Source organism: Poecilia latipinna, unplaced genomic scaffold (assembly GCF_001443285.1).
Source record: "Poecilia latipinna isolate Pla-1442-1.1 unplaced genomic scaffold, P_latipinna-1.0 Scaffold1907, whole genome shotgun sequence".
Classification (NCBI taxonomy): domain Eukaryota; kingdom Metazoa; phylum Chordata; class Actinopteri; order Cyprinodontiformes; family Poeciliidae; genus Poecilia; species Poecilia latipinna.
The window spans coordinates 162,632-176,481 of NW_015114523.1; the positions used below are offsets into that span (position 1 = coordinate 162,632).

Genomic DNA, 13,850 nt, shown 5'->3' on the forward strand with positions numbered 1-13,850 from the left:
ATATATATATAGTTCCATTTCAAACTGAGCAATCTTATTCAGAGTAGAAAAGAAAATGATCAACAGGTAAAAATATAACTTTGTTTGAACACAGTTTCATACACAATGACTTCTTGGCTTTTTATTTTAACAGAAAGTCAAAAGTTGTTTTTTTTTTTCCCCAACTACTTTTTAAAGTAGCTATTTATCAAAGTAAATAGCTACTTTTATTTTGAGTTTCATAATACCAGTCAGGACTAACACATAATAATGTCAATCATTCTGTCTGTCTATTCCTAAAGTGCACTTTAGTTTTTTTTTTTTTTTTTTTTTTTCTGTGAATCTAACATGCGGTGGAGTTTAAAAAACTGAATGATGGGTTTTCCAAGAATTGCATTTCCTAGTTTGTTTGTTTGTTGTTACACTGTGTCAGAAATGCAAACAGCTGTATTCTCCATGCTTTCTCTATGATATACCTTTAATAACAAGAACGCTAAAAATAGTTGTGCAACTGACATCTTGCATGAAACTATGAAGAAAGCACAACGGTGGGTAAATTGACTTGTCCAAACACAATCCTCCTCAATTTGTGTTTTTTAGGATTAAGCAAATACTAAAACGGTGAGACAAAAACTTTATTCTTCATATGACTACTATGATGGGCTGCCGAGAGTCCACCCCATCTCTTACCGAATGTCCACTGGAGATGTGCGCCAACGGAGCTGTTAGCTGACAAGGAATATGTGCGGATAGACGGATGCACTGTACAAGCACTTTTCAGTCATGTCCTGTCGGATAGAAAGCTTCATTTCAAAGTTTGCTGAGGACTGAATGATGCAGATAACCTTTCTGTTTTGAACGATTTTGCTTTCTGTCTGTGTGTTGCAGTTTGCCCTGCTGCCAAGTGTCTCAGAAGACGATCTATTTGTGGAGAAGAGCCAAGATTGTTGAAACTTTTGCGTTACCCTACATTCTCCTCAAGCCCCTTTCTCGTCTTGAACACCCTTCTTTGCCTCTCTTGCTCAACAGACGCTCCAACATTCAATTGTCTCACATACACGCCCATCTGCCCTCATTTCTATCATTTAGCACCCTTCCTCTTTCCCGATTATCTTTTACCTGTATAAAAAGGACAGACTTTACTCCCCTCAGAACTGTCCCACACTGTCTCCACACCCTTTCCTAGCTCACTTTATCCTTCTGGCCCCCTCATGGGCACCGTATCAGCCAACAGCGCCAGATTCCCTTCATCGTCACTGAGAAGCTCTCTCCACCCCTAACTGCTTTGCCAACATCAACACCAACACAGCCCAATGGAGACAAAAGATATGATGATGACTAGCGTGTCAACAATGGACAAAGAGGAGAACGGGGGAGAGCTGGGCAAAGGGAGAGAGGAAATAGAGGGGCAAGAGGAGGAGACACAACAGGAAAATGGTAGATTGGTTCTGGCTGATGGTCTCGGAGAGAGAGGACCAAAGAGCTTGACCTCTGGTTCCGGTCAGCAGGTGTCCAATGGCTACACAACCTCCACCCCTCAGAGCCCCAGAGAGGGATCGGCACCGGGATCGGCTGCAGGGGCAGCGCCCGGGCCCACGGGGGGAACTGGGTTAACGGCGCCGCTGGGAGGCCTGAGAACTCTGGTGGTCCAGCAGACCAGCTTAGAGAGGCCCAGAGAGACCTGGAGCAAGAAGATGGACTTCCTGTTGTCTGTGATCGGCTACGCTGTGGATCTCGGAAACGTCTGGCGATTCCCTTACATCTGCTACCAGAATGGAGGAGGTGAGATTTCAAGAGATGTTTGGAAGACAAATAAAGGTCAGGTAGGAGGGTTAGTTGTGAAGTGAAAGCTTCCATGTAAAAGGTGAAGGATTTCATATTGGAATGTGGACAGCACCATAGAAAGCCTCTAGGTCAGATTAATGAATGGGCAGTTTTTCACTGGCAACATTTTTCACATAAATGGTACAAAAAAGAGGAAAAAGAGCACCATATGCTTAGTTGTTCATGAGTAACTTTTTTGTGCCAAATCTCAGGGACAACAAAGGTAAGTTTGTGCTTCCACAAAGCCCGTGTCACCTAACTTGCTCTCTCCTTCACCATCCACACCTAGCACCAAACGAGGCCTCCCTTTTTATTGAATTTGCAATAATAAAATCTTTGTAATTTCCTGTGCTCCATGCATGTGTGCGTGCCACCGGCGAGGTAAGAGATCGAGACCGGGAGACACTTGATAGAGGCAACAGTATTAATTGTGCTTTTTATGAGCGCGCCCTGAGTCTCAGTCCCTCTCCATGCTTAATAACCTGTCTTCCAGGCAGCTGCTCAATCAACCCCTTATCTTCTCTTTCATGTCACAATGAGGCTCTGAGCATGCAAGTACGCACCGCCCTGTTCGCGCACGTGCACACAAACTAAGTTTATGATCAGATAGCAGGAAAGGCAGCATTAGATCTGTCCAAACATCGAATGTGCCCCTTCTCTGCACTGTTCTCGGCCCTGTAATATTTATTTATTTTTCTTACTTTTGAAGTTTCTCTGTATTACCAACTCCCAGTACTTATAATCTATTTATTCAGAAAATTGAACAGTTGATAAAGCTTAAACCAAAGAAGACAAGAAACCTTTTTTTTCTTATCTGACATGAAATCAGACTAAGCCTTTCCTGATTATAGGCCAGTTAGTATTTCCAATGTTACTGTTATATGTTGCTAAATGTCTGAACAAAGTAACAAAATTATCTCTCCAATTGTTCTAAGTCAGTAGTTTATATGCACTAGCACTGCTGGGCCTTTAAACAATTTGAGAAAATCCAGATGATGCTCCTGTAGCATTGGAAACTTCCTATAGGCTAATTCATAGCATTTGAGTTAAATGAAGGGGAAACTTGGATTATTTTAAGGAAGCATCTCCTGGTATGACAGTGTGGATACATTCAAAGAAATCATGCCAGATATATAAATGAGAACTGTGGATTGCCAAAAGACTTTTTTATTGTTGGGTACAACATAAGATGTCCAGATGATGCCACATTAACTGCTAACAATAAAACTCTATGATGGCTTTCATACAGTTTAAAGGCACTGCTAACAAATGTGCCTTGCCGAATGAGAGGTGGGAGAAAGAAATGAACCAACAGCCCTCCGTTTGCAAAATAACTGCTTGACCTGAGCCACAGTTTTGACCATTGCCTTTAAAGAAAGTCTGTGATTAACCTCTGACTTTGAAGAAAGTCCAAGCAAATAGTTCAAGAAATCATCTTAGTCGTCCTAACTGACATAAAACAAGAAAAGTCTTACTTAATGTAATGCCTGTAGCCAGCAGCCATTGGACGAAAGGGCGACGTACAGCCTTCACAGTTCACCAGTCCATCATAGGGCAACGCAGAGACAAACAGAACAATTATGGACACATACACACTCAGACCTAAGGGTAACTTGTAGCGGCCAATTAAGCTAACACAGCGGATGTACCCAGAGGAAACCAACAATGACTTTTTTTTTTTTTCGGTTAAATATTCTTCCAACATTTTGCTGCCTTATTCATTCGCAGAGATGGTATTTGAAAGAAACAAATAGTGAAATAATTGCTTAACTGCTACTTTTTGTTTGGCTTCCACATCTACTCCTCCTCCGTGTCGTTTCTTCCCTCCAGGTGCCTTTTTGCTGCCCTACCTGTTGATGGCTGTGTTTGGAGGAGTACCTCTCTTCTACATGGAGCTAGCGCTAGGCCAGTTCCACCGCAGCGGCTGCATCTCCATCTGGAAACACATCTGTCCCATCTTCAAAGGTAACTGAAGGCGCAGGGTTGCAGGTAGCAAACCACTCCGACATGAAGAGCTCGTAGAGCGAACAGGAAGAACCGTGAGGGTCTGACGGACAGCCCGTTTAACCTCTTTGCCCCCCTTCGGTTTAATCCCTTGGTTCCTTGTATTTCTTGATAGATGAACCAACTCTCTGTTATGGAAATTGTCCCATTTTCATGCCAAATGCCAAGTGCTTAGAAACAGAGTAGTATGTAAATTTGCGTTGTTTGGAAATGCCACCCTGATACCAAACACGGACTTGAATGAGCTTGCACACACTCATCTCTTTGGATGGATTTTGACTGACTGCTGTCATGTAATTAAACTTTTTTTTTTTTTTAACCTTTCTGATCTCCTCTAAAAACATTTTTTCTCCACTCACTCAGGAATTGGTTTCGCCATCTGCATCATAGCCCTTTACATCGCCTTCTACTACAACACCATCATGGCCTGGGCCCTCTACTACCTGCTGTCATCTTTTCGACCCACCCTGCCCTGGACCACCTGCACCAACAGCTGGAACACGGCCAACTGCAACCACTACTTGTCCTCGGACCACAATGTGTCCTGGTCCAACTCGTCCACGTCCCCCGCCGAGGAGTTCTATACGTAAGTGCATGTAAGTCAGATGTTGAGACGTGGAGAGAGAGAGAGAGAGAGCGCGCCAAGCATCAAGAATGGCATCCAGAAAAGTGATGGCAGTGGTCTGTTTTGGTGTTCAGGAGTTTTGATAACATTACAAGCATTGAAGAAAAAAAAGAATTCAATTCCCTCTGCCTTGCAGGAGGATGCTAACAGCATTTCCATTTCAGTGTGGTATAATGGTGATTACTTCAAGTCAGGTTTTTTTTTTTTTTTCCCCAAATGTTTCATTCAGAAAATTGTTTGGTCGATGTCTTCGCTGCGAATCTCCTCAGTCTTATCAGACTCTTGCTGCACCGCCTCCGAGGCCTTCCATCGAGGGAAACTCAGGCTTCGTTCACGGCTGACTTCTCCTAATGCGCGTTTCAAAGAAACAAATTCCTCAACTCCGTCTGGCGCCAGAATTTCCTGTTTCCAGCTTAAATCCCACAGCTGCATTATCATCCAAGTTCTGTGAGCTTAACCTGTGACCGGATATCAACCTTACAGTTAATTTCAAACTCTTTTTTTTTTCCACAAAGCACTTTTTTTCTCCTTGGCTCCTTGACATGAAGGGTTGGAGACTGCCAAGACAGTCTGCTGTGCACTCAGATGAACTCTGTACTCATTGAGTTACTTTTTCTAGCCACCCATATTTGATTAATAATATATATTTCCACTTTCTGTCCTAAACAGTGCCCTTTCGCACAGTCTTATTGTATTTTTTTTCTATCACATTTTCTCTCTTCAAACCTGTTCTCAGAGTTCCTAGAATCCCCGTCCTCACGATTGTTTTTCCTCTCAGCTTCCTTCCTCCTAGCTCACAAGTTCTCCCATCTTTTGCGACCTCTTGCCAGGCGCCACGTGCTGCAGGTCCACCTGTCCCCAGGTCTGCACCAGCTGGGATCCATCAGCTGGCAGCTGGCCCTCTGCTTGCTCTTCATCTTCACCATCGTCTACTTCAGCATCTGGAAGGGAGTCAAGACGTCTGGAAAGGTAACGGACGGGGGCGCCTGCGTGGCTGATGGGCTTGTCAGTTAGAGTCGATGGATGCATGTGTGGATGGCGAAAGAGGCAGAGAGAACGCGGAAACTCGTGTTATCACGTTACCCTTGTCATCATCCATCATTGGTCTGTTGAAAGCGAGCCCAACGTGTTGCAGTAAAATCAACAGGTCTGGCCTTAAATTTTGAGAAATAATCACACGAAGCGCTGGCATTGAAACGAGGTTCATCTGAAGTTGCATGCACTTGACTTTCCTTGTAGCCATTACTCTAATCCCTATTTATTATCTGTTGATAAAAAGAAATGCATATCTAATTCAGTTAAGCTTAATTTAATTTAGAGTGCACCATTGTTTTTTTATTACTCCTGATGAGTCTACCTTATATAGTGTGACAAGTGATCACAATCTACAAACACATAACAGCAGTTTTATAGAGAAAGAAATTCCTTTGTTTTCAGTATTTACACTGCGTTAATTCCTGAGTATGAACAGATGAAGGTTGATCTGTCTGTTTTGTTGCTTCCCACACACGTTAGGTAGTGTGGGTGACTGCAACATTTCCCTATCTGGTTCTCCTGGTCCTTCTCATCCGAGGGGCCACGCTGCCAGGGGCCTGGAGGGGCGTCGTCTTCTATCTCAAACCCGATTGGGAGAAGCTGCTTAGCACGACGGTCAGCCGGATTTTCTATTCCGAGTTCTCGTCGAACATCCCAGATGGCTTTTGCCTTTTTTCTGACACTCCATTAATCGGCATGACTAACTTTTTAACTTGGTCAAAGGTGTGGATCGACGCGGCAGCTCAGATCTTCTTCTCCTTGGGTCCCGGCTTCGGTGTGCTGCTCGCCTTCGCCAGCTACAACCCCTTTCACAACAACTGCTACAAGTAAGAATCAAAATCCAGAGTTCACATTGGCTCGCCAAAGCAAACATGCCTCTCTCTGTTACAGTGTGTAGCTTACATGACATAAGAAGGGGAAATTTCATCACTGAAAAAGAAACGATTCTTCTTCTGTCAAATAAATTTAAAAAGAATCAAAAACTCATTACAGTGAACTGATTGCATAAGTATTTTAAAACCTTACACCAATACTTTTTGGATTGATTTTTGTATTTAGTTCCAGCATTCAGTCATTTTTGGCAGTCGCCCATTAGCATCCAACACTCACTGTAGGTTTGCTGTTTTTTTGATGATGTGCACCGTGCTTTTTGTGCTAATCTTATATTTTGGGATTGTGTTCCAAAAGTTCTGGTTTACTGTCACAGACCATAAAAAATTCTCCTATAAGGGTTTGGGAGAACTTATCCAGGCCTGGAGGTTTTGAACTGATGGAAAAGACTTCTGCGCTGCAACCCAACTTCCTGTTCTACACATGAAAATACAGGATCTTGTTGTCACACGTACAACACATCCACTCGCAGGCAGATATTGACCTTTCTATACTAGGATAAAATGTTGTACGTGGAAAAGCTTTATTGTGGTCTCCCTATTTCCCATTAACAACAACTTAGCATTTTGGCAGCATTGTGCTCATATTTGAGAGCTGCCTTAGTAGCATATCCTCTAAAATTACCGGTTGTTCACTCATAATAACTCTTTTTAAAGCTTTGTTCTTTTATTTTCCTGTTAGAGATGCGCTGGTCACGAGCTCGGTGAACTGCCTCACCAGCTTCCTGTCCGGTTTTGTCATCTTCACCGTTCTGGGCTACATGGCGGAGATGAGAAAGCAAAATGTGGACGATGTGGCGAAGGATGCAGGTAACATCGCAATCCACACGAAGGTGTCCCTGCATTTATTCTCTCGCTGTTTTCTCTCTCCTTATATTTACCCTCAACGTCTCCTTCCAGGCCCCAGCTTGTTGTTCATCATTTACGCTGAAGCCATAGCCAACATGCCTGCTGCCACGTTCTTTGCCATCATCTTCTTCCTCATGATCATAATGTTGGGTCTGGACAGCACGGTCAGTTTGCTCATTAGTCTACAAGCGGTCCGCTCTCCTTTCTGTTTTAACCCAATCTGTTGCTGCCTACATCCCAACTCCCGTTGTGCTTCATCCAACTCCACACAGAGATTTCATGCTTGCCTTGTTCTCCTTCCCCCTTGCTTTTGAGAGGCTCAGGTAATCTTTTGTCCTCTCTTCCCTTCTGAATGACAGTCAATGAAAACAATGTGATATGAGTTTCATATCCCCGTCTTCGTCAGCCCATCTCCATGAGCCTTTGTTTGTTGGCTCTGAGGCGGCCAGCCAGCGACCCGCCGTGCTCTTATCGTGAACTGATAATCAGTTTAGAATCGGCTCTGAGATACAGGAGTTTTATGAGGAGAATCAGGAGGATATTACTGCACAACGTGTCAGAGTACACAGAATCACAGATTCACATTGAACTGGCTTAAAATTTCATCTCAGTCTGTGCTTTGGATGTAGTGCCTTACAAAAAGTAGATCGACAAAAAGTAGCACATAATTGAGATGTGGAAGGGAAATTTTAATTTTTTTTTTTTTTTTTTACAATTTTCTAACTAGTATAAATCTGAAAAGTGTTAGCAGACATTTGTTTTCATCTTCCCTTGTACCGATACCAAAAATAGCATCATGTGCAGCCAGTTCCCTTCAAAAGCCACTTAGTTATCTTTGTGTGATTTAATCTCAGTATGAATCCAGCTGCTCTGTAAAAATGTCAGGGTTTTACTAGAAGAACACAAATGAACAAGCAGCGTCAAGGACGCCCCAGAACACAGAAGAAACATCAGGGAGAAAGTTGCGGAGAAGTTTAAAAACAGGGTTGGATTACTGAGCTATATCCAACACTTTGAACATTTCTCAGAGCAATGACAAGTGCAAGCGCAAACCTACCAAGACACGATCTTCTGCCTAAACTTACAGACCTAACAAGAATGTGATTTATCAGAGAAGCAAAAAGGGATATGGTGACTGTGGAGAAGCGCTTCACAAATCTGGCCTTCATTTGTAGGATGAGTGACAAGAAACATCTGATGTTGTTTCTTGCTCATCTGTTGCCATGCAGATGAGAAAACACGGAAAAAAACAAAGGAACCACGGAAGAAGGAGCTCTAAAAATTATTTTGCAAAGTGTTCTATGTGAAGGAACTTTTCCTAAGTCTGACCACACAATTGTTTGCTTGAAATATGGAAGAGAAAACCTGTTGAAGGCTGCAAAACATCTGAGACAGTGCGGGGGTGTAATAGAATTTTTTTTTCTTGTTCTAACTTCTTGCTTTCTTGTCTTTTGCTCATTGTTTTCGCCATCCTGCCGTTGATCTTCTCCCTATGTCATCCTCCTCGCTCCCTGTGTGTCCTCCTCTCTCCAGTTTGCAGGTTTGGAGGGGGTAATTACCGCCATGCTGGATGAGTTCCCTCATTTCCTAGCTAAGAGACGGGAGTGGTTTGTCCTTGGCCTTGTCTGTGTGTGCTACCTTGGGGCTCTGTCCACTCTCACATATGTAAGTTACTGACCAACGTTTCCCACAGTTTAAAACCGAAATAATTACTCAGGTTATCATCTGTTTCTGTCTACATGTGTAATGTTACTCTGCTCATTCAATGTTTTGATTAGTGAGGTTAGAAGACGACTGGTATCATGGTACATGGCTGCACATCTTCGATAAATGTTTGTTTGTTTTTTCCCAGGAAGTAACTTGCACATTGACCTTGCCCTTTTTGTTGCTTTTTTTTATATTTAATTAGAAAATCTTTTTTTTTTTAATCGATCCATTTTCTTGCACAGCCATGACTGTGCTAGAATCAATTTGATTTATTCTTAGTCAGCTCTATCCACTCCAAAATTAGTTGCCATATGTGTGTTTGGGATCATTGCCTTCTTAGATCAACTAATCCACCTTTTGCAAAGCAACAGTGGATAACCACAAGCAAAGCAGCCCCACAGCATGATACTGCTACTGCCGTGACATTTACATAATAAATTCTGACTTGTGCAGAAAAGTCTTTTTCCCTTGAACAAATGGACTTGAATTGATTCATTTTTTTTGTACAACTTCATTCATTCATTTATAACAGATGATAAACATTCATGTCTATCCAGATTCATGTAGGTTTTCTCATGTTAATTTAACACAACAGCTATTTTGTCACATGATTAGAATGTTAAAAATAAGATTGGATAAAATTAAAACAGTGTTTGTACTCCATGTTTTCTCAGAATGAATGACTGTGATACATGTTATTTAGCACAATATGCTGCGAATACCAATGAGCTGAATTTAGATTACAGCAGTGTCAATGATGTGTTTCTTCTTTCGCCCTGATTTCGTAATGATAATGATGGGTTTCTGCTCTAGTATTTCTGCATGTCTTTGTGATGCGTTCAGGGAGGAGCATTTGTGGTGAAGCTGTTTGAGGAGTACGCTACGGGTCCTGCCGTCATCACCGTAGTTCTGCTCGAAGTCATCGCTGTATCCTGGTTCTACGGTGAGAGATGAACAGCAGTCTGTGAGTTTACTATCACAGCTGCAACAAGAAATCCACAAAAATACTTGTGATAATAATTTTACCAAGTCTCTCCCAAACATTGCGTTTGTGTTTGAGTACGGTTGTACGCTTGATATTTGAGGTTACAGGTCTGTATGCCTGTGTATCTCTATAGGTACCAACCGTTTCTGCAACGACGTCCAGGTCATGCTCGGCTTCTATCCCGGTGGGTTCTGGAGGGTTTGCTGGGTGGCCATCTGTCCCTGCTTCCTCCTGGTCAGTCTTAGACGTTTAGAGCACCTCATGAGGCCTTTGTCAGAGAAAACTGTTCACGGAAAGGTTTTAATATGGTATCTCGTTTTGTGTGTTTTGTTCCTACACAGTTCATCATCATCAGTTTCCTGGCGTTCCCTCCAGAGGTCAAGCTGTTCCACTACCAGTACCCATCGTGGACAACTGTCTTGGGCTACTGCATTGGAGTGTCCTCATTCATTTGTGTGCCTGCTTACATGGTCTACCACTTACTTAACTCTAAGGGAACATTCAAACAGGTACAAAACTCACCTGCAATATTTATCTTTTTTTTTTTATTCCTGCGTTTGTTGTCGTCCGCAAGTTCTTATACCATCATGCATCTTCTACTAATGTCTTTTCACTAACCAGCTACAAGGAGCCGTTCCTCACTGTCAGGGTCTCCCCTCTGCTGCGAACACATGACTTGAGATCAAGATCAAAGGAGAAAGTGCAGACCAGGGATTAGAGAGAGAAAGCAGCATCTAGAGCAGACATATGCACCACGCGCCCAACCACACGTTCGCATTATGCCGTGGATGCACAGCTTATCACGTTACCGACGGTCAAGTCAAAAAGATTAATAACCTTTCTCGATTCAGCCAAATTAATATTTGAGGTATTCGTGAGACAGTTATTCAGATTTTTTTTATGTCTAATATCGACATCACGTTTAGAGTTGTGAGAGGGTTCCCAGGGGGGAGAAGGACATCAAAGAGACTCACAGACAGACGTTCTCTGGCTGCTGTCCACTGGTGTCAGCTCACACAAAGGGATCAGCATAAGTCAACAAATAGGAGCTCGGCTTTGTGTGCAAACGCGTTGGAGGGGAAGGAGGCAGCGACCTTGTAGATCAGGAGGTCAGACGAGTACGGCCAGGTTTAACTGTTTCTGCATCTGATTATTAAATTAAACGCTGATTTAAAACAGCAGCGTCAGTAATAATGGGCGTTGTTGAGGGCTTGTGGGCAAATTTAGTCGTAGTGTTTTACATGCTTCACTAGTGACAGTAGTTTACATTTTCACCATCTTATTGACTCTAAAAACAGACAGCTTACCACTCGTCTCAATAGAAGCCTTTATTTTTGTTTTTAAACTGCATGAATCTAAGTGTTGTCCTCAGCAACAGCAAAGATGAACATTACTAGGTATAGTCACCAGTGTTATTTTCCACAAGACAAAAACTGAAAATGGAAATGAAATTATAAAAAAAAAAAAAAAAAAAAATCTCTTAACTTTGGGTTAAATTACTCATATTTTAAACTTTCACCTTTCTTACTTCCAGCAGCAGCTAGTTTTGCTGCATTACCATCGCCAGCTTGTACTTGTCCATCGGCAGACTTGACTTCACAATTTTATTTCTGTCCTGTCCTGGCAAGGATTTTAACGATATCTAAAGCAACGATGTTTCCCGTTTACAACTTCATCATCACTTACAGGAGTGCAAATATGATGTAATTTCCCATTTCTGAAAATGCCATCCAGTTGAAGTTGGTATGAAGTTGGCTGATGAAATTAGTATTGAAGAACCCCCAACACGTTAGCTCATGTTTCCGGGACTGAGTGCACCCAATAGTCAAAAATTAAACAGTGACAGATAAACATTTTGCAGACACTTCTTACATATGCCACTCTTAAGAGCTAACGGTATCTAAACAACATAGAAAAAAATAGAGTTATAAACTACTCTTTTTTCCTGGGAATCTAACAAATGATCTCAATAATGTAATGCAAAGTTGCAGCCTTTGTCTGACGGCAGGAGAAAGAGTTCTTGATGATTTTTCTTGTTTGTCTTTCCTTCCCCGCAGCGCCTGTTGAAAAGCATCACTCCTCAGCCCAGCACCGACAACCACAGAGATTTATTTGTGACCAACGCAATCTGACCAAACCCGTAGCGCAAGACGTCGCAAATCCCAATTACCTGGAGCGCCCTCTTCTGCACATACTGAAAAACTACAGGGCAAAGGGGGCTGTCTTTCATCGTTCTCGCATCTTTTCAAACATCTCCTTCCTGTCCCAGTGAGATCTAGAAACGTAAACCTGCTTTGGTTCTCCATGCGGATTCGGTTCTCGAGAACATTTATGTTTCTTTAAAACATACTTCTCTGAGTTTCACCGCTCTGTGGTTCGTGTCCCTTTCTTTGAAACACAAAAAGCGATAAAGTAACATATTTTGTAAACTTTTAAGTATGATAACGTCATGTAGACATTAAAAACAGACACTTAAACAAGGGATGCTGCTCAATTAGGGCAGGTCACATGCAAACACTACTTTCTATTCTCATTACTTATGACTGTAGTCTCATATAATGCTGTAAAGTTATCCATCCCAATATGTAGCAAAATTCAGGTATTTTTACATCTGTTGCTGAAGCCAAATATTCAAGATTTGTTCTGTTGCTGTTTCATAGCTGTTGTTGTGTCATGCTGTGTTGACTGTCAGCCTGTGTTAATCTGATAGAATCTGGAGCGACCGGCAGACTTTTGCAATGAGGTCCCTACACTGTGAAGCACTGTGACATGAGTGTGTGCGTGCGTGTGTGTGTGTGTGTGTGTGTGTGTGTGTGTGTGTGTGTGTGTGTGTGTGTGTGCGCGCGCGCGTGTGAGTGAGTGTGTCTGTTTGCATGATGGTCTGTTATACCATCCAGAGGAAAATGAATCACAGACAGGAAAACCAATTGTGTTCACTCTGAGATGGCAATATGGGATAAATGTATTTATTTCTGAATGTGTCAGTGCTGTCACTTTGTCTCACCTCGCCCGCTGTTGCACCATCATGGGAAACGCTGCGGAAGGTCCTCATTTGATCTCAGTGGTAGAAGCCAAATCTGGGTCAGAGCTAATACCATTACCATTATCGCCCTCTGGGGAAAAAAAAAAAAAAAAAAAAAAAATCAGCATTAAAGCTCTTTATTTTCTACCAAAAAATAAATAAAAATGTGTGCTTGCTTGCATGTGCGTGCATGCGTGTGTGTGTGTGCAGGAGCAGGACATAAAATTTGTGGGAGCACTGTACATCTACATGTGTAATTACTAGTCCTAATTGGTATTAGTGTAATTTATCTTGTGAAGACCTGCTTCCGCCTTCCATGGACGTGGAGCTGCATGTGCGTTCAGTGCTTGCGTGATTGTCTGAAGCACCTTTACATGTGCCTGTCGTGGTGCGCGAGTGCGCATGCGTGTATGCGTGTGTGTGTGCATGTGTGTGTGTGTGTGTGTGTGTGTGTGAGTGTCAGTGATGTGAACTCATGTTGTCTTGTTAAATGCTAAAATATCTCATGAAGAGCGTAATTCTCCCCTTTTCGGCTCTTTCTCTCGCTCGAGCTTATGTAAGATCTGTGTATGTCAAACACGGCTGTACTGATAAAACATCTGTATAGAATGAAGATATATAAATATATGGGAAATAATAAATAATAATAAAGATGTATGGAAATTAACACCTGCTGTGTGTAAGTTTGTTGCTGTTACATTTACAAGTTAAGTCTTGTCTTCTTTTTACCTGATTTTGAGGAGCTGATATTCAGTGAATAATTCAAATAAAAAAACAAAATAATTACATTTTGATCTAAGTGCATCACTTGCTTCCCCTATTTTGTTTACTAACTAGGAAAACTGGGTCTCTGTCCTGCCATAGAATGTTGTACTAAATAAAGTCAATTTACACTCTAATCATCTTTTGAAAAGGGAAATACATTTTTAA

General features: G+C 42.1%; 1 protein-coding gene across 3 annotated transcripts in view; it reads left to right on the forward strand.

Moving 5' to 3' along the window:
* slc6a4a (solute carrier family 6 member 4a) overlaps window positions 1-13,587 on the forward strand; it is a 28,675-nt gene extending 15,088 nt beyond the window's left edge. For all 3 annotated transcript variants that reach the window (XM_015015384.1, XM_015015385.1, XM_015015383.1), the window contains exons 2-14: window positions 868-1,761; window positions 3,634-3,768; window positions 4,171-4,393; window positions 5,263-5,401; window positions 5,948-6,082; window positions 6,191-6,294; window positions 7,040-7,167; window positions 7,258-7,370; window positions 8,740-8,871; window positions 9,757-9,856; window positions 10,032-10,132; window positions 10,240-10,407; window positions 11,956-13,587. In XM_015015384.1, coding sequence (XP_014870870.1) covers window positions 1,293-1,761; window positions 3,634-3,768; window positions 4,171-4,393; window positions 5,263-5,401; window positions 5,948-6,082; window positions 6,191-6,294; window positions 7,040-7,167; window positions 7,258-7,370; window positions 8,740-8,871; window positions 9,757-9,856; window positions 10,032-10,132; window positions 10,240-10,407; window positions 11,956-12,030 — 2,022 coding nt within the window. In that variant the 5' untranslated portion in view covers window positions 868-1,292 and the 3' untranslated portion in view covers window positions 12,031-13,587. The remainder of the gene's footprint in view (window positions 1-867; window positions 1,762-3,633; window positions 3,769-4,170; window positions 4,394-5,262; window positions 5,402-5,947; window positions 6,083-6,190; window positions 6,295-7,039; window positions 7,168-7,257; window positions 7,371-8,739; window positions 8,872-9,756; window positions 9,857-10,031; window positions 10,133-10,239; window positions 10,408-11,955) is intronic.
* The last annotated feature ends 263 nt before the right edge of the window (window positions 13,588-13,850 follow it).